The sequence below is a fragment of the Macrobrachium nipponense genome, chromosome 28 (genome assembly GCF_015104395.2).
Source record: "Macrobrachium nipponense isolate FS-2020 chromosome 28, ASM1510439v2, whole genome shotgun sequence".
Taxonomy (NCBI): domain Eukaryota; kingdom Metazoa; phylum Arthropoda; class Malacostraca; order Decapoda; family Palaemonidae; genus Macrobrachium; species Macrobrachium nipponense.
Window position 1 is genome coordinate 66,370,088 of NC_087217.1, and position 26,723 is coordinate 66,396,810.

Consider the following 26,723-nt stretch of genomic DNA (forward strand, 5'->3'; position numbering starts at 1 on the left):
CTGTACAAGCTTTTGCACCAAAAAATTATTTCAGTCACTTTTAGATCAATACAGTTTCAAGATAAAATTCTAGAAAAATTAATTGAAATTTTAGTTACCTATATGATAATCTGGATAACAGCTAAGTGTAATCTGGGTAAGAAAAAAAAAAGAAAAAGTTATTTCAATGGTCGTCTTTCCGTAGGTACTACTAGCAAATTTTTCTCTTAAGCTGGTAGAGTCAGCAGCTCCCTCGGGAAAACTCAGAAGGCCAAGAGTTTCAGTTTTGAGAAGGGTCAGAAGAAATGATCAGTGTGGTAGACTGGTAAGTAATGATAAATTTGTTAGTTACCAGATACGTACTCTTCTGTTTCATTTTCCAATGTTTGCCTGTGCATGATGTACTACGTACATCTAGCTGAGAGAGTAGCAACGCAGCATGGCAGTCTCGATAATCATACTAATGCTGTAATCATAGTAATGACAAATTAGTGATTAATGCATGTGTAATCCCAATGATTTGATGTTTGATAACCATAACAGTAAAATAGTCTTTTAAAGACTGAATTGTTCCTACGGAAATACAAACCACTGCCTTTTATGTAGGAATGTTCCATATCGCAAGCTGCAATAATTCATTGAAACTTGGTGACAGGTGGATGACGAAGGGGTTGAGATGAAGAATACCCCCACTTGCCTGCCATCAGCAATTACATTTTCTTTGGTTGTCATCTATTATGTCTGTCTTGCTTCTAAGTTTAAACTACCCTTTAGTATGATAGTTGTATGTTTATTCTTTAATAATAAAAACCCATGTAATGTCATTGTTAGGGGCATGAACATGATTGCGGTTGGTTTATGTCCCCTCTGGTAAGTAATCCCCACTGTATCTTTTGCAGTGAGAAATGTTTAAGAGGAAAATTGAGAAGAAATATTTGCTGGGATCCTCAGGATGAAATCCACCTGTAAGGTGACACCATCAAATTCTTTTGGGTCCTTCATCCCCGCCTCCCCTCCCATTCCACTCCCCACTCCTTGGTTACTGCTCTTTCTCTGTCCAGAAAAGGTAAGCACAGGAAGATGTATGACCCCCACTTGCTCATTGCTAGTGACAGGACTGCCTACTCCTGCTGGTCATTCTTCTGCTCTGGGTATTTTGTCATAAATTGAATATCTGCAGCCTTCCTTGACCATCCAGCTTCAGCTAAGTCAGAGGAGGCTACTGTTCACTTCCAGGTGTTACGGTAACTGTAGGTAGGGCTGACATAATAGTTGCTGAGCATGCTCAGTACCCTGAGGCAACCCATGCTTTCTCAGACATCAGAAGTGTTCATGATGCATCCACCCCTGTTTTGCTTGAAACGTGGTAGAGTTGATGCTACCTCACACTTGATGCATGGACAGTCCTGAGAATGTGCACATACAGACGGGGTTAGCATGCAACAGGTTTCTGCTGTGCAGAACTCATGGGTACCAGGATTATCTGTTTGTGCATGATCAAACTGTACTGCAGTCTGCTCATGGTTTGCCCAGACCTCATGGTTGCATGTGGCATCTACAAGTTTGGCTTCCACCACTCAACAGGAGCTCTACAGGATGGATGACCATGGTTTGTACCTTGTTCAGTGCACAGGGTATCCTCAACCCAAAGTTCATCAACTAGTACCAGTGGTACTGATCTTGTTGCTTTTCCTCTGTGGTAAGCAAGGATGCAACTAGTGCTTCTGGGGATCTGATGGGACCAGACAGTCCTGCGCCTCCAAGACCTACCAAGCAGAGTTGGAACAGCCTTTTTAAAAAGCCATTGCACTCACTTGGGGAGGTTTCCACAACTTAACATCTGAACTCTATCTTGTTGATAGAACCCAGCATGCTACCTCATTTCAAAGCTGGATGCACTTTTGAAACGAGGCAGTCATTAAGTTTGCCATGATCTCAACTAGCCTGTGGTTTGTTTTGCCAGTTGAATTGTCTGAATTCCATGTCAGAAAGTCCTTGTTGTTCAGCATATTGGGCAATCTCCTTCTGCTGATGCATCAGAGGTGGTTAAACATGGCTAAAAATGGAGACCACTCTTCAACAGTACGACTCATCAGTCTGTGGAGTGGTGAACGACCTATCCCTGGAGAGCATCCATCAAGAGGACACCTCCTCCTCTTTTTCAAAGTGAGGAGCCCTGAGGTCTGATCAGATTCTTTGCCTGACTTTGTCTTGAGGAAACCAGCTTTCCAAAATTGGCACATAGTCTCGCTGTGCAGAACATTCTGGGACTAGGTACACTCCAACTATTTTTTTGAAAATAAGGTTAAGGCAGCGATGGTTAAGTGCTCTGACAGTTGGGACTCTCTTATCCACTGGGTGGTCTTCAAACCCCTGTGGGTTTGAAAGGAACTGCAGCCACACATTCTGTGTCTGATATTGAGAGGAAACCTCCACCCTCCAAAACTAGACAAGGTGCCTAGACTTATTTCTTTAGGGAGGACAGGGAGCTTCCCTACCCTTTCATGCCTCTCCCTCTGCCACGGGAAGGGATGATGAGGTTGGCAGTCTCCCTCTCCATCTGCCACAAGTATAGTTGGATGCCTGTCATACTATGGGGCATGTGGCAGAAACAGGGAGTAGAGCCCTGGGTAGTCTTGTGTACTTTGGAATGGATATGGATTATCCTTCAAAGAATGTCACCCACCTGTTATCTACCATACTGTTCCCATCCTATCCTGTTATGTACCATACTGTTCCCATCCTATCCTCCTGGATCCCAGAAAGCTCTGTATCAAGCATTATGATTTCTTGGTATGTCAACAGACTGTTCATTAACCAGTGGTGCCTACCACTTCCTTTGCAAAGCTATCATTCATTTGATAATTTGAATTTATTTTCAAATCTTCACTTTTTAATAAATTTAGATATTTCATGTTCACATTAAATATTCTTACATTTCCTGTATTCGGATTCTCTTATTTTGTTTTCTATGTATTCAGTTACAGCTAGGCCTGTCTGTCCCTACAGAAGTAACCGCTGTATTGGGTTCAAATGAAGGTAGGCTTCACAATCAAGCATCCAGTCTTAGAGCTTCTGCTTTAAAATGATACTTCTCTCCTTTTCAATAAGGGGGGTTGGGTAGCAATAGACCTATCATCCAACCCATTATTACGTGTATTGGCCAGAATTTCACATTGTTTCAACTTACATCACCCCTTAAAAGATCTTACTTGGTTCTCCATTATTTTTTTTTTTTTTTTAAGTGAGGTTGCAGACACTTCTTCCTCAGCAGAGGGCCCTATCACTCTGCCATTTCTATTTCAGTCATGTCTGGGATAAGACATTTCCAGGTGGGTTCTCAACCAGTAGCTGGTGAATTGGTTTTGAGAGACAGTTGCCCATCAAAAAATAAGTCTCCTGCAGGAAAGGCGGTAGTTTGCATTTTTATAGGAACAAAGAACAAATTTTTCAAGTAATTTGTATTTTTCAAGCAAACCAGGTCCTTTTATCATATTTCCCACCACCCATCCCACTTGTCTCTAAAGCTAAATGAAAAATTTCTCAGTTACAGCAAGTGAGTGGTGTTATTCCCCAACACCACTTACTCCCCTTAACCACAGTTAACTGCCTTGTTACCAAGTTTCAATGAATGATTTCAGCTCACACTGAGGAATACTTCTACATAAAAGGCTCTCATTTGTTTACCTAGGAAACATACAAATTACTTTAAAATTTTATATATTATTACTATGTACTGGTAGCATCATATACAGTGGCAGCACTATACTCTGTTTTTTTCCATCTGTCCATCCGCCTGTGGTGTTTTTGTATGGTAACACTGCGTCCCAGGCTTTAAATAGTTACGCAATGTGTAAATTTTAGGTAAATAAAAGGATATTTGGGTGTACATTTGCAACTGAAAAGCGTCTTAATAATTTACTGTATGCGAATTACACCGTTAATATTCGAAATAGGATATTGTTGTTATTGTTGAATGTAAGCTGTATGTAACTATCCAAAGCCCGGGACGCAGTGTTACCATATGCAAACACCACAGGTGGATGGACAGATGGAAAAAAACAGAGTATAGTAGTAGCAACAGTTGTACATAATTTAACCAAACTCACTTAACCATAGGGGATGACTTGAATGTTCCTATAAACCACAGGTAAAATCCTTAACACTTGAAGGGATAGACAATGGCTTGTCATACAGGAGATTCAGCTAGGTAAAATCCATTTGATGAAGTGTAAAACACTATACTAGTCTCATTATATAAAAAACACAGAAGAATTGAACACTTGCATTAAATCCATTTTAAGGATAAATCATTTATTTTAGCTCACAAGGTAACTTGAAGTTACTGAATCATAAAAGTTAGTGATAAAATCAAAACTGAACTAAATGACTTCATATGTAAATACTATATATAATTTAGTACAGTAACAAGAAAAATGAAAAATATTAAAACAGCATTACAGTTAGTCAGAAGGAATAAATATTACATTAATGTGTAATCTGGCAAAAAGTTATTTTATATCTTAACGGGCACACATAAAATTTTATATTTTAATGGGTACACTGTAAATACCACAACAAATTTCTATTTATCTGATATATGTTGGAAAATTATATTTTTATTAGAAATAGCATACAGTTCATTCAGTATCAAAATATGTACCTGTATCTCTTTATAGTAGTATAGTTATGATAGTTTGAAAGTGTTAGGAATTGAATAATTCATACAATAACTATTGTTTGACCTAACATGAACTTTCCCATGTTTATATACTTTAATATATAATTCATTTTATTTGATAAAGTATGGTATAACTTTGGCGCTTTGGTATTAACATCACAGGGCAACAGGAGTTCTTTGAGGCTTACATTAAAGGTTCTTAATTACTGTATAAAAAAAAGAAACTGCTTGAAGAGAAGTATTGAATGTATGAGTATCTATCTGGTAGTTTCTGTTTTCCCCAAAGTATCAGCAACACTGTAACTAATGATTCTCTCTCTAGTTCTCTCCAGTGAGTGGTTTATGTGTCTAACTTAATAGTTTGGAGTTTTGTACAGCAACAAGATCTTTGGTAAATTGGTTGGATTCTCTCAGAACTGAATATCACATTGTTAGATTACTTCTGAAAATATTCATTTTTTTTTTTCATTGGTCACTAGGTACAAGTTCATTATTACACCATAAAACAAATATCAATGATATCATCAAACAAGTATTGTGATATTGCAGTTTCTGTCTGAAACAAATACAGATGTAACCTTGCCAGTGACCAAGAATTTTTTTATACAATAAATCTTGTTCAATATTACTTCACTTTATTATAACATTGTTTTTTATGGTAATCTATCCATTCTTGAGCAATGATAATATCCAAAGGTGTGTCAATCTCCAGACTATCCTCAGTTGGTATTTCAACATAGCCACACCTGGGAAAGAAATATTCAAATAATTTTATTAATTTCTTATTGTATCTTGAATGATATGGTGAAAATAGAATCCATATTTTTTAGAGGTATACTGAAACACTCCAGTACAGAAAGCTTTTTTGTGGATTCTTATTTTCATACACATAATGTTATGTAGAAGCAAAATAGGGCAGAACACCTCAGAATATCATGCATACAATTATATTACTAGGGTGATGAATGCAAATGGATGCCATATTTCTTTTTAACATTTATTTTGTTTAAATATGTTTTCTCTAATGATGAGAATTTACACAGTTAAGATCTTGTAGGCAGTCCCCCAGTTAACGGTGGGGGTTCTGTTCCTGGCCGCATGCTGTGAACTGAAAATTGTAGATAACCGAAAATCGCCGATAATTATGGTAATAATTGGCATTTACCATGCCATAAGCATTAATAAAACACTTATTGGTGTTAGTAACCCCTTGTGGATGGGTAACATACATTTATGTTTACACATAGCTTTGTGGTAAAATCTGGGTAGCATACATTGTGGGAGATGCGTACCAGACCCCTACGAATAGATAAAACCTGCGAATATTGGAACGCACGGAGCGACATGGCTGAGCCGAGAAATATATATATACAGCCAATAACAGAGAGAGAGTGAGAGAGATAGATTTGAATTGGTGACCATCAAGAGTGAAATTATGAATTACTTCTGAGACATAGAGAATACGTAATAATGAAGCAAGAGAGGGGGAGAGAATACCTCCTTATGACTCCTTCCCCTGCCCTCCTTTCTTGAAGACTGGGAATCACTATTTTGTTTATTAATCTTATTAATATTTGAAAATTAGTTATTAGGTAAATCATTTATTTATCATACTACAAAACAAATAAACATACGTATGTAAGTAAGAGAGAGAGGGAGAGAGAAAAATTTTATTGATATTGTTTAATCTCATTAAACTTAACATTATTTGAAAATTAGTATTATAAATTATTACAGTAGTACCTCAGGATACGAAATTAATCCGTTCCAAAGCGGCCTTTGTAACCTGATTTTTTCGTATCTTGAACTTCATTTTACATGTAAATTGCCTAATTCGTTCCAAGCCCTACAAGAACACCCCAGTAAATTTTATAATAAAGCTAAATTGACCAATAAACAATGAAATACAACAATTTGGACCATTCAATACCTAACTTAAACTACATATAGTACTAATATGTACTACATACCTGTAAATAAAGTGTATTAGTGTACATGGTACAAGAAATACTGTACGTACATATGTACGTAAGTAGTAAAATGTGGAACCTTACTTTTCGAGTGAGGTGATCTCCGAAAGTGGCAACAGAGGAGGACAAATGGCAGAAAACTTGAACACTTAACGTTACAAAACATCAAAAAATGACAGGAAACATTAACACTAAACTTTACGAAACACATTAACAAATGGCAGAAAACGTTAACACTTAACTTTACAAAAAACTTAAAATTAAAATTCTTTTTTTTTCTTTTTTTGATTACTATTACATATTTTTTTTTTTTTATACTTTACGTTTTTTACAAAATTTCAGTTTCTTCACCACTTTCAACTTTCTGTTTTTTCGTAGTATCACTTGAATCTTCCTGTTTGCTTACTCCTACTAAAGGCCTCTTTAAAAAATAACTATCCAAGGAAGATTGCTTCTGCCTGCTTTCACAATGTTCCGCTTCTGCCTGCTTTTCACAATGTTCCTGCATCCTTAATTTCTGCCGTTGTCATAGGGTCGTCCTCCTCCTCCTCGCCACTGGTAGAGAACTCTTCTTGAACGACGTTATGTTGCACGGCCTCCAACTCCTTCAGGTCATCCGTCGTAAGCTCCTCTTGGTGCTCCTCGAGAAAGTCATTGATGCCGTCCTCATCGACAACCAGCCCCATGGACTTGCCGAGTGCAACGATCTCGTCAAGATCTGGGTGCGAAACAGTTTCAGGATCGTCAACTGTTTCTGAATCTGCATCAGCTTCGCCCACGTCGAATCCCTTGAAGTCTTGGGCAGATAAGGCATCAGGCCAGTTTCCTCCACAAAGAAGTCAAGGTTCGCCTCGAAACCTCCTGCCAAGCTTGATCGATGAGTCGGATGCATGTCATGATATCGAAATGCTCCTTTCAAAATTCACGCAAGGTGAGGTTTGTGGTATCGGTGATGTCGAAACATCTCTTGAAAAGATGTTTCGTATACAGCTTCTTGAAGTTCGATATCACTTGCTGGTCTATGGGCTGGAGGAGAGGGGTGGTGTTAGGCGGAAGATAGAGAACCTTGATAAAAGAATACTCCGCTAGGATATCTTCCTCAAGGCCAGGAGGGTAAGCAGGGGCATTGTCCAACACCAACAGACATTTCATAGGGAGGCGCTTCTCTTCCAAGAATTTCTTCACTGTCGGGCTGAAACACAGATTTACCCTCTCGGTGAACAAAAGTCTCGTTACCCAGGCTTTCATATTAGCCCTCCACATCACTGGAAGCTTCTCCTTTAGCACTTTGTGAGCCTTGAAACGCTCGAGGAGTCTCCGAATGATAGACAAGTAGGGGCTTCACCTTGCAATCTCCACTGTCATTCGAACAAAGTGCGAGCGTAAGCCTGTCTTTCATAGGCTTATGCCTTGGTAGCTTCTTCTCTTCCTCCGTGATATACGTCCGATAAGGCATTTTTTTCCAAAAAAGGCCAGTCTCATCACAGTTGAAGACTTGCTGAGAACTGTAGCCTTCGTTGATCATCATCTCGTTGAACGTCTTAATAAAGGCTTCGGCCGCTTTCGTGTCCGAGCTGGCAGCTTCCCCATGCCGCACCACCGAATGGATGCCAGTCCATTTCCGGAATTTTTCAAACCACCCACGAGAAGCCTTGAAGTTTGGGGTTGGCGTCGATGTCCCTTCTCCTCCGTCGTCTTTGGCCTGGGCAATCAAATCGCCGAAAATAGCACTGGCCTTTTGGCAGATTGCCATTTAGGTTATCAAATCACCAGCGATTTCTTTGTCTTTTATCCATACAAGAAGCAGCCTCTCCATCTCATCATGCACGTGGTTCCTCTTGCTGGACAAAATAGTCACGCCCGTGGAAGGTGTAGCTGCTTTGATGACTTCCCTCTGCTTAAGTATGGTGCCTATCATAGACGGATTTCAGCCGTATTCCTTAGCGATCACACTCAACTGCATGCCAGCCTCATACTTCTTGATAATCTCCATCTTTGTCTCCATAGAAAGCATCCTCTTGTTTCTGTGAACTTCAGCAACTTTCTTGGGACCCATGACTATATGTATGTAATTAAGTTACTAAAGTTCTCACACAATATGATAAAGTACAAAGCGAAATCACTAACACGAATTTACGTTAACAAATGAAATCGTATATGAACGAACGAATTCTGCGTGCTTACAATAGTGATGCTGCTACCTAGTGGCCGAAGAATGCCTTTACGTAGAGCATGATGGGGTAGATGCTGACCAATAAGAGAGCAGGATCTTACGGTGGTGACTAGCATCAGGAACCAATGGGAGAGCAGGAGGATGGTGGCGAGTCTACTCAGTTGGCGGTGCGCGAGTTTTAAAATTTTTATGGGTGGTCCAGGCGAATCTCGCAACTTTACGGCAATAACCTTTCGTAACTTGAATTATTTTCGTATGCAGGGGCAAAAAAATCTTCGTATTTGCTTTCGTAACGTGAATTTTTCGTAAGTTGGGACTTTCGTATGTCGAGGTTCCACTGTATTTTATCATAAAATGTAGTAGTGCCCTTAAAGATATATACATGCGCTTATAACACTTCCAGCCAAAACAGGGGAGAGAGTTACCAATATGACATATGGGGCAAGATTTCTTTAGAATACTATCATATGAATTTTGTAATTACAGTTATATTATTATTATTATTTGAAGATATTAATAAACATATGCATACATGTACCATAAAAATTCTCTCATCTCAGTCACAGAGAGAGAGAGAGAGAGAGAAATTATGTGGACGTTAGTCAGCAACACAACTTGCTCTCGATTCTGTCACATTGCGTAACATATTTGACAGCTCAGGACCTCAGCTTAGTACCTGGGTCTGAAAAAAAGAAAGATGTGTGGTTGAATGGATTTTCCTGCATTCTTACAGGAATTTTTAATTTATAAACCAAAATTTAACCAATCACTTGTATTTTCTTTAATGATTTGATGTTATTGCTGTTTGCATTACATAATATTAATATTTGAAAAAATTAGTAAATCATTTATTTATCATACAAAAAAAACATACATTTCTGTAAGAGAGAGAGAGAGAGAGAGAGAGAGAGAGAATTATTATTTTGTTCATGAATCTTACCTGCCAGATATATATATAGCTGTATTCTCCGAAGTCCGACAGAATTTCAAAACTCCCGGCACACGCAGTGGTCGGCCAGGTGGTAGTACCCATTCCCGCCGCTGGGAGGCGGGCGTAAGGAACCATTCCCATTTTCTGTCAGATATTTTCTGTCGCCGGTGCAGACAACAAGTGTTTCTGCACCTCCGTCATTGGATTTTGGAACTCTTTTGGTCACTTGAGTATCCCGATTGATTTTTGGTTATTTGATTAGGATCGGTGGTTAGGCATACGCTAATTGTGGATTGTTTTTATTTTGGCTTGATTTTTCCTTAAACTTACGATGTCTGGATCTAGTTCGACTAGGCCAGAGTATGTTGTGTGGAAGAATGCAAGGTTAGGCTACCGAAAACTTCGGTAGACCCTCATACAGTGTGCGCGAATTGTAGGAAACATGTTTGTATGTTTGATGAGCGCTGCAACGAGTGTGAAAATATGTCTGATTCTGCGTGGAAGGCTTATGAATCATAGGTACGTAAACTAGAACGTGATAGTGTAAGGAGGTCTTCCTCCAGGCGTGTAACACAAGTTACCCGTCCAGTAGAATTTATCCCTCCAAAGACCTGTGATGCCTTCGGGCCCTACAATAGTGTCTTTGGAGGGTAATACCCTATCTGTGATTCTTAAATCTTTGCGTAGCCTGGAATCATGTTTGCATTGGAAAGTTATAGTAGTGTAGTGAAGTTATAGTGATGATGCCATGAGTGTTCATTCTATCGCGTAAGCGTATAATTTCTCATTGACAAAACACTACGCGTGATGGCTCTCCTACCTCGGTGAGGCAGAATGTAGTAGGGAGGTAGCTGTCCAAGTGTCTAAAATACTCTACGTTTGTTCATAAAACTTACCAGTCAGATATATGTATATATATATCTGCCGGGTAAAGGTGAACAAGCGATGTTGTATCATAGTATTATTTCTGCCCTTACGTCATATTACTATCAAACGGTTGTATGGTTCAAGTTATATACTCATACCATAGTTACTCCTACGGAGTACAACGAGAGTACGATTATTCTTATTACATTTAATCGGTTCTCCCTGCAACTATTCAGGGTTGCCGGTTTCCCTATTTTTAAACATTTAAGGTATTGTTAGGACAATACCAAGTTAGCCTTTTATATTTATCAAATTCAGTTTCGCTTAAATATATCAGTTTGATGGATTTTGGTTTCTGCTCTATAATGGTAGTAAACCTATTCATTCGTAGAATGGTGTAGGTGGCAACTCAGGCAGAGCAGTGCGAGAACGACGAACGTTCTCTGAGTCTGCTGTCACTAATGCGTAATGCCAGTGCTCAGTTCCATCTGATTGTCTGCCATGCGCAGTAGGTTACGTCTCTCTCTCTCCTGCGGGATTGACGGACTAACCGTATTTCTACCCTACAATCACGGCCTTAGCCTCGGGTTGAGGGGAATTCTAGCATACATGGCTGAACATCTTCACTTTGCGAGAATTTTTTCATAACAAAAAAAAATAATAATAATAATAATAAATAAATAAATATATATATATGTGTGTATGTAGAATGTGTATATATATATGAATGTGTATGTGTACATATATATATATATATAGTATATATATATATATATATATATATATAATATATATATGATATATATATATGTAATTAATATAATATATATATGTATTATATATATATATATATATATATATATATATAATATATTAATTATTATATTATATATAAAATATATATATATATATATATAATTATAATATATAATGTTATATATGTATAAATTGAGGTATATATTGTGTAAATGTATATATGTGTATGTACTATATATATGTATTAGACCCTTTTTTCGGTTCTGTTTACCGCATGGTAACAGAATTCTGTCCGAGTCTACAGCGGCATAGCACACATGATTTCCCTCGAAACAAGAATGATGTGCAAGAGATGCAGTCAATTAGCTCGCCGAGACGTCCCTTGCTCGATTATGAAGGGGACTCCTTCCGCTGCCAAATACGACAGCGCCGAGCGCGACGCTCGGCAGGACGCTTGGATGGACGCACAACGTAATGCTTCTTCAGACATTCGCCGAGAATCAGAGAATAGTAATGGATCTCAGGAAGGAGACTTTAAGAAGAACAAATGAACAATCTTCTACAGTGTCTTCAAATTACTCCTGTTTAAGTGAAACGCAGCCTTATTAGGGAAGGAAACATGCTCGGTGAGGGAATGAATGAATTGCAGGGGACCATTTCCTCGCTGGAGAAGTTTGTTTTCCCTGAATAGACTGAAATTCACACCTCTCCAGTTTTTCCTGCAGAAAAAACTGGAATAGCATAGATGATCTAGAAATGATTCTGAACATCTCTCATAGTCAAGATTCGTCTATAGGTGATGTCATGGCTCATAATCTCATAGAATTTGAATCTTGAAAGATTACTTTAGTCTTCAGAGACGTCCTCCCCGCGCAGGAGTTGGAACTCTCGGAGGGTCTCGCTCCCTCTGAGGAGAACGAAGACGCTATCGGTCGCACAGGCGGCCAGTCGTCTTTGGTTCCTCGGAGGGGGACGCTTCTCGTCCGTTAGCTTCTGCTTTGCAGTCGTCTCCTGGGCAATTGGAAGGCTTTCCGCAGTAAAAGAGAGCTAAGATGTATGATGTATGTCTCAGGGAGGGGGACGCTTCACGTCCTCTCTCTTTTCTACTGTGTTGCAATCTCACCGGAGAGGACGTCTTCCGATGAGTATGCTTTTGAGCGCTCTTCGGTCGCTCCTAAGATATATCCTTGGCGGTCCATGTGAGAAGGAGGAGGGCTTCCCCTCGCCCATCGTCTTCTCAAAGGATCAGCCTTTTGCCTGAGAAGGAATGTTCTCCATCGAAAAGGATGATTGTGTCTTTGCAACAACAACTTGTTTTGTTGATTGCAGTGAGAAAGGCAAAGCCACATCGCGAGAGGAAGGATGATAGGCTGCCAATCAAGAGTCCAGGCAGTCCCTTATCCTTCTCCTCGTTCCGCTCTTTCGCCAGTTGCCTTGCTCTCTAGATTTCATGCAGCTCGCCAGAGGTTGTCTAGAGAGCACGGTTACCATCTTCCCGAACGTGTGTCAGTTGAGAAGAAGAAGAGGTCTTGGTTCGATGGCTTCGAGCCTCTTTTGAAGAATAGTTTCAGCCTGCAGCCCCTCAGTCTTCTCCTTCGCAATTGTTATCTTCGAAGGACGACAGGCTCGTTCATGCCTCCACTCAAACGCGGTGTCTGAAGGATTTTCAAACAACTTAATCGTTGGTGAAGTCCCTGGAACTACTGGTGAATTTCGAAAAGTCACATCTGATCCCAACCCAATCCATCGTGTATCTGGGGATTCAGATGGATTCAGTGGCTTTTCGAGCTTTTCGTCCCAGGGACGTCAGCAGCAAGGCTTAGACAAAGTGTTAGCCTTCCTAAGGAAAGATTCGTGCTCGGTGAGGGAATGGATGAGTCTAACTGGGGACCATTTCCTCGCTGGAGAAGTTTGTTTCCTTGGGGAGACTGCACCTCAGACCGTTACAATTTTTTTTCTCAAGTACAATTGGAAAGAAAACAAGAATCTACACATGATCTTGGAAATTTCAGGAGAGGTAAAACATCACTTGAAATGTTGGCTAGATCCAGTGTAGCTGTCGGAGGGCGTCTCTCAAGCTTCAGAGCCCCGACCTAGTGTTGTTCTCCGACGCGTCCACCACGGGATGGGGAGCATCATTAGGGGGAAAGAAGTGGCAGGCACCTGGAGAGGGGAACAGGTGTCCTGGCACATAAACCTAAAGGAAATGGCAGCCATCTTTTTAGCTGTCCAGTTTTTCCAAGAAAAAGTCTCTCGTCGAATAGTCCAAGTCAACTCAGACAACACCACAGCTCTGGCGTACTTGAAGAAGTAGGGAGGAACACAGTCTCAGTCCCTTTTTGCTCTGGCAAAGGAGATCTTGCTGTGGGCAAGGGCACTGGACGTCATGATCCTTACGAAGTTTGTAGCATGAGTACGTAGAGATTGTCTGGGCAGATCTCTTCAGCAGACGAGGTCAACTTCTGCCAACCGAGTAGACTGCATCAGGAGGTATGCCAAGAGCTGTGGGGGTTATGGGGACGTCCGCTCGTGGATATCTTTGCGACGTCCAGAACGAAGAGGCTTCCACTGTACTGCTCCCCAGTACTCGACCCAGCTGCAGTGACGATAGACACACTTCTCTGGGACTGGACGGGGATGGACCTGTACGCCTTTCCCCGTTCAAGATCTTAGGGGAAGTCATGAGAAAGTTTGCGGTGTCGGAAGGGACGAGAATGACTTTGTTCGCCCCGTTCTGGCCTGCGAGAGAGTGGTTCACAGAGGTCATGGCCTTTGCAGTAGACTTCCCGAGGACGCTTCCAGTAAGGACAGATCTACTCAGACAGCCCCACTTCGAGAGGTACCTCAGAAGCCTCTTCGCTCTTCTGAGTCTGACTGCATTCAGACTATCCAAAAGTTGGCCAGAGCGAGAGGCTTTTATACGTCAATGGCGAAAGCTATCGCCAGTGCAAGAAGAGCGTTTTCCAACGCAGTGTACAATCGAAGTGGATAGTCTTCAGGAGTTGGTGCAAGAAGAACGGCATTTTCCTCCACCACGACCTGTGAGCCAGATTGCTGACTTCCTTTTCTGAGAAGGGATCTAAAACTTGCAGTCTCTACAATCAAGGGTTATAAGAGTGTGCTTTTAGTTGTCTTTAGGCACAGAGGCCTGGACTTGGCGGACAACAGAGACCTTCACGATCTCTTGAGATCTTTCGAAACGATGGAAGGTTCACAACCCAAGTTGCCGTCTTGGAACTTGGATGTAGTTCTGAAGTTCCTCATGTCCAGTCCATTCGAACCTATGCATGAAGTGCGAGCTTTTATGAATTCTTCTTGGTTCCATAACAATATGTCATAAAGGACATATGAGCTGTCACTTACGGGAGATGCAATTCTGTGTTGACCTCCCGTTACACGAAGGATGTAAATTCAAACCTACAAGAGATCCTTTTCTCTTGGTTGTTCGTGTCTGCGGATACGTTGCTGGGATAGGGAGCCGACACTGATCCTTAACTAGTGAGTTAATTTTTAGTTTAACGCTTTTTAAAATTAAGCGCTAACCCTCGTGTTAGGATCAGGTGATCGGGATCGGTGTTGTGCTCCTTAATTATGCTAATAGGCATAGGTATATGGTCATACGAGTGGATTAGCACCCACTGACAAATGCCAGTTAGGCTTTGCCGAGTAAGTGGATAAGACCCCATCGGCAAACCCACAAGAACTCTTACCCATAGGTCACATCCTCGCTGAGGCTCTTGAGACGAAGCAGACTCCTAAGCAATAGCTAGGAAGTCAACCCTCTGTCTGAAAAGATAGGAACCAAGGTTTATAAGAGGTCCTTCTTATAACTTGTTGTGGTGTTTGGTCAGGAAGCCAAGGTTACCAGTGTCAAAGAATGCTTTGGCTTTTTTCTTGAGGGGCACCATCAAGGAAGTGCATTCATCCTGTCAAGACAGTGATATGAAAGTGTTGAAGGTGAATGCGCATGGACTGAGGGCTATTTCTACGTCGGTAGCCTTCCAAAAGAACATGGCACTCAATGACATCTTGAATGCCACATTTTGGTGTAGTAATTCAGTGTTTGCCTCTCACTACCTTCGGGAGGTGAGGATTACATACAAGAACTGCTACTCTTTGGGCCCATATGTCGCAGCAGACAATATATTGGGGACAGAGAGTAGCACTCTTCCTATCTTTTAGAAAATAATATGTTAGTTTGGACTTTTTAATTTTATTTCTTTTTATTTTTTATTTTTATTATGTTTATGTAGGTGTTTAGTTTTTTGTGGTCTTGGGTAGGCCGCCTTAGGCGGACTTCCCTCCATTAGCCTTGGCTTTACGAAGTTTAACCAGATAGGCTAGGTCAGGTGGTAATGTTTTTGCTTCGCCCTCATAGTAGGGTAAAATGTTTTTGTCACAGTGTGGTCACGCCCCCATTGACAAATCATCTGGAGCCACACCAGCTACATAGGTCACGTCCTTGCTGGCACCTCCAGTGAAGCATTAACAGCATTCGGTGTCTAAACAACACCTATATGATCTGTCACATTGTGGTCACGCTCCCCGTGACAGTTCATTAGAGCGCACCAGCTACACAGGTCACGTCCTTGCTGGCACCTCTAGGAATGCAGTACCGAAATTGGAGGTCTATAATATAGGATCTAGTTGCATTGTGGTCACGCCCCCGTTGACAGATCCTCTAGAACTCAACAGCTTCACAGGTCACTACCTAGCTGGAGTCTCTAGTAAAGCAGAAGCAGACTTGGGTGACGGTACTCACGAAGTCAGCTATGCTAACAGTTAAGGAACCAAAATATCAATCATATATATGCAATTGTTTCCCAAAATCAATCTGTCTCCCCCTTCCTCCAAAGGTGGGATTCAGCTATATATATATCTGGCAGGTAAGATTCATGAACAAAATGATATTGTTATGATACAATAAAGTTTGTTCATACTTACCTGGCAGATATATATAATCAAAGTGCCCACCCACCTCCCCTCAGGAGACAGTGGCACTAGAAAATCTGACAGAAAATGGGAATGGTTCCTTACGCCCGCCTCCCAGCGGCGGGAATGGGTACTACCACCTGGCCGACCACTGCGTGTGCCGGGAGTTTTGAAATTCTGTCGGACTTCGGAGAATACAGCTATATATATATCTGCCAGGTAAGTATGAACAAACTTTATTGTATCATAACAATATCATTTTTATTATGTGATATTATTTAATCTTATTAAACTTACTAATACAGCATTAATCAGTATTAATACTTGAAAATTAGTAAATCATTTTGGTATCATAAAAATGTATTTAGTCATGAAAATCAAAATAAACTAATTAGTGAATACTTATCATTGGAAAAACCTACAAATAGGGAAATTTCTGGCTAATGATGGGTAGATATGGCTCAAAGAAAAATCTGCAAATACGTAGGTGAGTCTGCGAATCCCAAGAACATGAATACAGGGGGTTGACTGTTCAAGATTTGAGGCCGTACCTTTGAACGGATTTTTCCGGAAAAATGTTCCTAGTGCCATTTATCATTATTGGCAACTCTTCAGATCACCATATGAGACTCAGAGTGAACCGAGAGATATTCAGTCTTCTTTGAGGTGGTAAAGGGGAATGTTGTCACAACTTCCCACCCAAGGATGTGTCATAAATACTATTGTATAATAGGTATAGTACATATTCAGAATTTGTCCTTGGTTTTAGTTCTTATTTGTTATGATGATATTGTCTGAGCTGTAATTTTAATTTGACAAAATAAAAATAAATATTAGAAAGAATACTTATAACTTCATAAAATTAGACTATTTTTTTTACCACAGTCATAGGCAAAAGAGGTCGCAAGGGGTGGGAAACACAGTAAACACTCTTGTGAAAAGCTGAAATCCACAAATACTTGAAACCCATCTAAAAATACTTAGAACTGCGTACTTTGAGAGTCAAAACACAAAAAATACTCTAAAAATGCTACAGGCAGTCCCCGGGTTACGACGGGGGTTCCGTTCTTGAGACGCGTTGTTACCCGAAAATCGTCGTAAGCCAGAACATCATAAAAAATCCTAGGAAAACCTTAGTTTTAATGCTTTGGAAGCATTGAAAACTATGTAAACTGCATTCTTATTGCATTTTTCATCAAAAAAACCTTCAAATATTGATTATTTTGCATTTTTGGTGTCATATTTCTTCTGCCAGATCAGCATTGGAGGCGTCGTAACCCTGGAATATGCGTCGTAACCCTGGAAATAATTTCTGATGAATATAATTGAAAAGAGCCTTAACCTCGGAACGTCGTAAGCCGAACCCGTCATAACCCGGAGACTGCCTGTACCAGAGTATTTTAATAGTTTTATCTCAAAAAGTGCATTTATTCACAAAAATTATATGAAAATACAGTAATTTGTCAACATTTCTCAGTGAAAAATACCACAAAATGTGAATTTTCTGGAAATAATGTGACTGTTGGGTATATATGGACCACAAAAAAATCTGCGAACATGGGAGTCCGTGAATCGTGAGTTTGCGAAAAGCAGGGGTTTACTGTATTCATTTTATATAGTAATATGTAACTTGGCAAGTACAGGCGGTCCCCGGGTTACGACGGTTCCGGCTTACGACGTTCCGAGGTTACGACGCTTTTTCTTAAATATTCAATGGAAAAATCCGTCCTGGGTTACGACGCTTGTTCCGAGGTTACGACACTGACGCTTCCGCCGCTCCGAGTTAACGACGCTTTTAAAAAATGCATACTATGATAAAAATCCTTTATAGTTTAGCACAGTATATTAATAAAAATAAGTTTCTGGTTAGATTACAACAAAAATTTTGAGGTTATGATGATTTTCGACACTTTTTATGTCGTATTTTTCTATGTTTTTTAGTGACGCCTCATATGCAGAACTAGTTTCCAAGCGAATGAATACATACTAGCTTGCGGTGCGCAAAGTTTACATATAACAGTCCAAAAGCGCAAATAATGAAAAAATCATTGCTTGTTTCCAGTAATAACAACAAAACGAAGTTTCTGGTTAGATTACAACGCAAATTCCAAGTATCCAAAGAGAAAAATTATCCAGTAATGATCAGAGAGAGAGAGAGAGAGAGAGAGAGAGAGAGAGAGAGAGAGAGAGAGAGAGAGAGAGCGTCTTTCGACGCTCCGAGTTAACGACAGAGAAGTGTTCGTTTCATTAAACGGCCTCTGACTCATGCCAGTAAATGTTTTGTTGATACTAATAATATAAGCCTATTTAAAGATACGTTTACTTTAATTAGTCTATATGATACGTAAATAGTAATCAACTGTTCTTGTAGCCCTCAAGATTTGGCAAAATCGAAGTATCCAAAGAGAGACATTATCCAGTAACTGGAACCTTGACATACGAATTTAATTTGCTCCGTTACCATCATCGTATATCAAAACTTGTATCTCAAAGCATTTTTTCCCATTAAAAATAATGTAATATGTATTAATCCATTCTAGCGCTATGAAACCACACCTAAACACAGCTAAATTACATATAATATACACAATTTATACACAAATAAACGAGTAATAACACACATAATGATAAAATAACATAGCAATGTGATAAATGATAATAAATGTTAATAAAATCAATTAAAAAAAGAAAGGAATTTTACTTACCACAACGAAAGATGACGTGAGGCCAGCAGGGGATGGAGGTAGGGAAGGGTGGCAGGGAACGATTTGTTCTCTTTTTATTTACGTATGTACACTAATAAGTACGTAATAAACACAAATGAAATAACATTGCTAAACTAATTATTTTTTTTTTTAATCAGTTCGTAGTTTAGAAATAATGGTGATGCCTTTGGAAGGTTTTTATAGCTTCCTTCTGCTTGATGATCGTGGATATTGTAGAAGGATTTCGACCATACTCGTTTGCTAAATCGACGATACGAACGCCACGTTCATGCTTTGCTATAATTTCATGTTTTGCTTCCATCAAAATCATTTTCTTGGGTTTTTTCTTATCACCTGCTTTGTCTTTAGCTTTGAGACCCATGGTTAATAATAAAATAGACAAAATAACACGAAAAATAGGCGCAAATACAACGAACTAAACAACGACGTGTTAACATGCAGCACCAACAAACAAACAGACTGAACGCCATTTATCGGTCGCCTATACAACCAACACTCATCGCAAAATCGTATCTCAAATATTTCGTTATATATCAAAGCTTATATTTTTGCAAATTTTCTGTTGTATCTCAAAACATTCTTATATTAGGGCAATCGTATGTCAAGGTTCCAGTGTAATTTGATCAGAGAGAGAGAGAGAGAGAGAGAGAGAGAGAGAGACGCCTTGGCAACAATGGTCTAGGGGATTGACGTAACGTTTATTTTCTGAACAGATAGGACAGAGAAGTGTTCGTTTCATTAAACGGCCTCTGACTCATGGCAGGAAATGCTTTGTTGATACTAATATATAAGCCTATTTAAAGATACGTTTACTTTAATTAGTCTATATGATACGTAAATAGTAATCAGCTGTTCTTGTAGCCCTCAAGATTTGGCAAAATCACTCCAGGTTGTACATAAAACTTCAAGAATGTAGTGTCACCAGAGGATTACAATAGTTTTTACCTTCAAGAACCAGCATTCTTTTATGAAAATAACTCCAGGTTGTACATAAAACTACAGGAAACAACATGTAGTGTAACCAAAGGATTACAAGTAAGGTTTTTATAACTTTTTATTAGTTTAAGACATATTTCCAAGCGTCGTTCCGGCTTACGACGATTTTCGGCTTACGACGCGTCTCAAGAACGGAACCCCCGTCGTAACCCGGGGACTGCCTGTAACTGCATTGCTTACAGTTTCACTTGTGCTGGCAGCTTAAAATTTGACAATCGTGGTAGCGCTAGTTATGTTGTTGGTGTAGGTATCACCCTGCTCACTTATGGGGTAAGAGAGGAACACCTTCAGCAAGTAGTCAATTGTTTCCTGTCAGCTATTGACTACAGACCTAGTTGGGAGCGCTCTGTTTGGAACTGATTTTTGCTTGCATTGTGCCTTTTGATGTTTGATGAAGTATTGTCAGCCATAGGCTTTGATGTTTTTCTTGGATTTATTTTATGTTAGAGATTTCAGTTAAGACAATTAACTGAATTTGACTTGTTTAAGACCATTCTTTTTTCAATATGTCTGATGTTCTTTTTGATGGATGAACTAGCTCAAGAAGGATTACCTAGAATGATTCTCTCCTCTTCAGTGAGGAAGGCTCTCAATGAACTGGATAGTTTGCTTCTAAAAAACAAGATCAAGGGAAGTCTTCATTCAGCTATCCCCCCTTCGCGTTTGGTGTGGTGGAGGTACTAGGCATGCAAAACTGGGGAAGCTCTGTCCCTTAGAGTGGCTGCCTCCTTCCAAGGAGACTTCTCGGGGCTGATTGACTCGTCACGAAGATCAGCTTTCAATGTGGTGAAAGTTTATTCACTGCTACGGAGATTGATCATCTCCTCAAGAACCTCTTCAAGATTTTTGAGGTTTTGTACATGAACTTTCCTGCCAGATATATACTTAGCTTACGTCTCTGACGTCACGACAGAATTCAAAACTCGCGGCAAATGCGACAGGTAGGTCAGGTGATCTACCCCACCCGCCGCTGGGTGGCAGGTGTATGAACCAACCCCCTTCCCCCTTTCCAGTCATAATTTTTCTGTCGCCGGTGTCGACTACATCTGTTGTCGATACCTCTCGATTTTGGATTATTACTCGTTTTCGCCCTGGATTGTTTCATCGGACTTTTGGTGAAGTACCTGCTCCTTGGCTTGGCATTTGCGATTTGTGGACCGGTTTTGGATTATTCTTTTGATTATTCTTGGAATTTCATTATGTCTGATTTGGAAATTAAGAAATCAACTATGTTCAGAGTTTGTTCTGTTAGCGATTGTAAGGTGAGGCTACCGAAAGCTGCGGTAGACCCTCACACAGTATGCATGAGGTGTAGGGGGAATGACTGCTCATTTATTAACCCTTGTAATGAATGTGGTAATTTGAATGAAGAAGAAGGAATGGAAGGCGCTTTCTTCTTATGTAAGAAAGCTTGAGAAGGACAAGGTAGGAAAGCTTCATCTAGGAGTTCTAGTAGGTCTCGCGCTAGCGAGTTTGAAGTTGATAACCCTGTTGTAGACGTAGCGCCTTTACCAGTTTCAGCCCCTGCTTCCTGCACCGAACCCGAAGATGCGCCTTCGGAGGTGGACACTATGAGAGCCACTATTCGCAGCATGGAGCTGAAAATTAAAGTGCTAGAAGGTAAGAGTGATAGCAATTTGTGCAGTGATCCCAGTGCAGTGGAGGGTGCGTCTGATCGGCTCCCTAATGCTTCTAGGCCTAGACCTCTTCCAGACTCCCAGACCCAGTGGAGGAGGAAAGTCGAAAGCCGCAGGAAGGTTAGGGAGAACCCCCACCGGTCAGGCGTCCCATCGGTAGCGCCTGATGTTCGATCCCAGGCAACCTTGGATCGCGCCAAGAGAGAAGTCTTACGGCAATGCTTCTCGTCTACGCCTTCCCTCCTTCGCCCAAACGTGGTTGGAGCTCCTCGGAAGCTTCTCGGCCGTCGAAGAGAGCCTGGCAGGCTTCTTCCGCTCTCCCCTCCGCAGCCCTGAAGTTTTTTCGGAAGATCCTGGATTGGATGTCAAGAAACCGAGGATTTCTTTGGAGTTTCGCTCTCCTAGTAAGGATCGAGCTGCCTCTCCCGTGAAGGACTTTGTTAAGCTTTCCTACACGTGTGTTTGGCTAGTTCTGCAGGCGCAGATTACGGCTCTGGCTGACTCCTTGATTGTGACTTCTGGTCGTAGGAAGGACGTCTCGCTCCCGGTAAAAAAGTCCAGGCGCTCTTCTCCAGGCTTACGCTATTCGTCAGTAACCGACCTCTCTACCAGGAGTGGATCGTAGTACAAGGCTCTTCAAAGGACAGGCGCTCTCCTGCGGACATCGTTTCTCTCCGTCGGACAAGGGGCATGCTTCCCGTAGACGAGCCTCTCCTGACAGGCGCTCGTCTCGAGACAGGATCTCTCCCGCTGGCAGACGCCAGGAGCCTGGTAGGCGTTTTTTCCTCATGGTAGCCACTCTCCTTCAGGCTTTCGCTCTCCTGTGACCAGACGCCCTTTGGTAGACAGGCGCTCTTCTCCTGTCAGCCGCCCTTCGCTTAGCAGGCACAAGAGCCTGGTAGGCGCTCTTCTCCCGATTTTCGCTCTCCTCGAGTTAGGCGCCGGGAATCTGTCAGACGCTTCTCGCCTGGTAGGCGCTCGTCGCCAGAGATTCGCTCTCCTCGCAGCAGGCGCCAAGAGCCTGATAATCGCTTCCCGCATGACAGGCGCTCTTCGCCAGGCAGCCGCTCTCCTTTAGACAGGCGCCAGGAGCCTGATAGACGCTTTTTCGCCTAATAGGCGCTCTTCGCCTAATAGGCGCTCTTCGCCTAATAGGCGCTTTTCGCCTGATAGGCGCTCTTCGCCAGATTTTCGCCCTGCGTTCGTTAGGCGCCAAGAGCCTAGAATACGCCCTCATCCTGACAAGGAGTTTTCAGGCAGAAGCTCAACGGAAGTTATAACTTCCCCGGTTAGATGTCAGAGTTCTTCCAGACGTTCTTCCAAGGATGGACTCTCGGTGTGGACAAGACAGCCTTTCTCGTAAGGATCGTGAAGGATCTTCGCGGAAGAAGAACAGGATCCCTCGGAAGAAGAAATTCCTAAAGATTCCTCCGTTTCTTCATACAAGCGTTTGAACGGACCTGTTGCTTCAGGAATTTGGAGACTGCCCTTTCTCCTGTCGCCCCACCCGCCCTCGCCTCTTTCGTTATTTTCGACTTCGAAAACTTCGAAGGTTTCATCCTGTGTCAGGATGAAGCCTGCAATCTCGATGAAGAAGGCGCTTAGAGGTTTTGGTGAGTGGCTTCTTTCGAAGGAAGAGAAAGGGAAGACGGTGTTCTCTTTCCCTCCTTCTAAGCTTACTGGGAAACTAGGATTCTGGTATGAATCGGGAGAACCCTTGGGCCTCGTTCTTCCATCCTCGGCAGACTCGGACTTCTCTGTTCACTGGTGGATTCCTCTCGACGCTCTGCCCTCATGTCTGCTAAGACGACATGGGGGATGAATGAGCTTGACCACCTGTTGAAGGGAATGTTCCGAGTCCTGGAGGTGTTTAACTTCCTAGACTGGTCTTTGGGCGTTTTGGCCAAGAAGACGCAGACCCCGGATTCCATTTCTCCTGAGGATCTTATCAGTGTTCTCACGTGTATGGACAAGGCAGTGAGGGATGGATCGAGTGAAGTAGCTTCACTTTTTGGAGCGGGAGTGATCAAGAAGAGATCTGTGTACTGTTCGTTCCTGACGAAATCAGTATCGCATGCTCAGAGAGCCTCTCTCCTGTATTCTCAGCTCTCTCCTCAACTCTTCCCTAAGAAGATCGTTCAGGATGTTTCTTGTGCCCTTTCAGCTAAGGCTACACAGGACATGCTAGCCCAGTCTGCCAGGAAGCCTCACTCTTCTTTCCAAGCTAAAACCAAGAGAGAGACTCCAGTTAGGCAGGAGCCCTTTCGAGGAGTCCCTCCTGCCAGAGCTTCTTCCTCTAGAGGATCTAGACCCACTAAACGAGGGAAGACCTTCTCTAGATCCATCAGAGGGAAGAAGTAGGATTCAAGTTCTCCAGACATCAGTGGGTGCCAGACTTCTGAAGTTTTGCCGACGTCTGGGCCAGAAAGGGGCGGACAAATGGTCACTCTCGATTGTCCGCAAAGGCTACCTCATTCCCTTCTTATCAAGACCTCCGTTGACGACGACTCCGAGGGAGTTGGTAGCCAAGTACAAGGACCCCATCATGAATCAAGCCCTCTCTCTAGCATAGATCTTATTGCTGGAGGAAGTAGGCGATAGAACTAGTGAAAGATCCTCATTCTGCGGGTTTTTACAACAGACTGTTCCTAGTTCCCAAGAGCTCAGGAGGATGGAGACCGGTTCTGGATGTAAGCGCCCTGAATGTCCGCCATGGAGACAACTTCTTCAGTGTTGGCGGCTCTTCGTCCAGGGGACTGGATGGTGTCCCTAGATCTTCAGGACGCTTACTTCCATGTGCCTATCCATCCTTCTTCACGGAAGTTTCTGAGATTCATGATGGGAGGGAAGATCTTCCAATTCAGGGCCTTGTGCTTCGGCCTTTCGACAGCCCCTCAAGTTTTCACGGGTTTAATGAAGAATGTAGCGCAGTGGCTACATTTGGAGGGAGTGAGGCTGTCTCTCTATCTAGACGATTGGCTGATCAGAGCAAGCTCACAAGAAAGATGTCTGGAGGACCTACAAAAGACACTGACTTTAGCAAGTTCGTTGGGGCTTCTGGTGAACTTCCAGAAGTCACAATTAATCCCCAGTCAAGAGCTGATATATCTGGGGATTCGGATGGTTTCTCCGGATTTTCGGGCATATCCGTCACCAGAGAGGATTGCTCGTTGCCAAGAGAAACTAACGACCTTCCTAGAGAAAGATGCATGCACAGCGAGGGAGTGGATGAGTCTGTTGGGGACACTTTCCTCGCTGGAGCAATTCGTTTCTCTAGGAAGGTTGCATCTCAGACCTCTCCAATTCTTCCTTTACCGGAACTGGAGGTGTCTCTCTCTAGACCTGGAATTCTCCTTCAGGATATCAAAAGGAATCAAGAAGGACCTTCTGTGGTGGACAGATCCTCTCCGATTTGCAGAAGGTCTGTCTCTGTACATGCCAAACCCGAACCAAGTACAGTAAGTCCTCGGGTTACGCTGGTCTCGACTTACGATGTTTCGTGGTTACGAACGCGCCCCCATAAAAATATAAAAAATAATATTTTGCGTCGTTCCGTCTTACGCGGTTTAGCGTCGTAAGCAACGTAAACAAACGCGAACTAGTTCCGGGCGCACGGCGGAAGAATACGCTTTGTGGGGGAGAGGACGGCGTCGCTTCGCTACGCTCATTCCTCGCCCATACGCCATTTTGGTTGTTTACATTGCCTCTCTCTCCCTCGTGTTGTATCGTTTTTGTAACTTTTTGCTCTTTGTTATGGCTCCCAAGCGCAAGGCGGACTCTTCTGATGGTAGTGCATCGAAGAAAAGAAAGGCCATCACCATGGAAATTAAAGTGGACATTATAAAGCAATCTGAGAAGGGAGAAACGCCAACAAACATTGGCCGCTCACTTGGCCTTAGCCGTTCGACCGTTGCTACCATTATCAAAGATAAAGAGCGCATCGTTGAACATGTGAAAGGATCTGCTCCTATGAAAGCGACAGTGATAACTAAGCAGCGTAGTGGTCTAATAATGTAAATGGAAAGGTTATTGGTGCTTTGGTTGGAAGACCAAAATCAAAACGGCGTATCCCAGTCAGCCTTATGGTGATTCAGGAGAAGGCGAAAAGATTGTATGTTCTGCCTCACCTCAAGAATCACCTGCCTCAGCATCTCCAGCAACTTCTGGAGGTTCTTTTTCTCTTCACTAACCTCCCCCAGTCCTCTCCAGCACCGCAGCTTCCTCTCCAGTGTGCAAGCCAATCAAATTAATAAAGGTAAGGAATTGTTCTCTCGTTGTTATTGATAGGTATTTACATTAAATCATGTGGTATTTTTCAATGTTCCGACTTACGCTGAAAATCGTGTTACGACGCATCTTAAGAACGGATCAACGTCGTAACTCGAGGACCCCCTGTATTGTTTTCCGACGCGTCGGAGACGGGTTGGGGTGCGACCCTAGGGTCAAGAGAAGTGTCAGGCACCTGGGAGGGGGAACAGGTGTCCTGGCACATCAACAACAAAGAGTTGATGGCAGTGTGGTTGGCGTTAAAAGCCTTCGAGCCCCACGTCCGAAATGCTATAGTTCAGGTCAACTCGGACAACACCACAGCCTTGGCTTACATAAGAAAGCAGGGGGGGACACACTCTTTCTCCCTGTACGAAACAGCGAAGGACTTGCTGTTGTGGTCTCAGGCAAGGAAGATAGTTCTCCTCACCAGGTTCGTACAGGGAGAAAGGAATGTCAGAGCCGATCTCCTGAGCAGGAGGAATCAAGTGCTCCCTCGGAGTGGACTCTGCACTCAGAAAGTTTTGCCAGGACTGTGGAGGTTATGGGGCAGACCTCATATCGACCTTTTTGCGACAGCAAAGAACAAGAGAATAGACCTCTACTGCTCCCCGATCTCGGACCCAGGAGCAGTGTCAGTCGATGTTCTTTCCTTCTAGACTGGAGAGGTCTGGACGTCTATGCTTTTCCTCCATTCAAGATTCTGAGTCAAACACTCAGAAAGTTTGCGGCCTCGGAAGCGACAAGGATGACGCTGGTAGCTCCATTCTGGCCGGCCCACGATTGGTTCACAGAGGTACTGGAATGGC

The 26,723-nt window shown here is 42.1% G+C and overlaps 1 protein-coding gene across 1 annotated transcript in view; it reads right to left on the minus strand.

Annotated features, from left to right (window-relative positions):
* Positions 1–4,155: 4,155 nt before the first annotated feature.
* The window catches only part of LOC135201850 (N-acylneuraminate cytidylyltransferase A-like), a 44,261-nt gene continuing 21,693 nt past the window's right edge, over positions 4,156–26,723 (minus strand). The window contains exon 7 of the mRNA XM_064231138.1: positions 4,156–5,406. Within this exon, the coding sequence (XP_064087208.1) occupies positions 5,286–5,406 (121 nt within the window). The 3' untranslated portion in view covers positions 4,156–5,285. The remainder of the gene's footprint in view (positions 5,407–26,723) is intronic.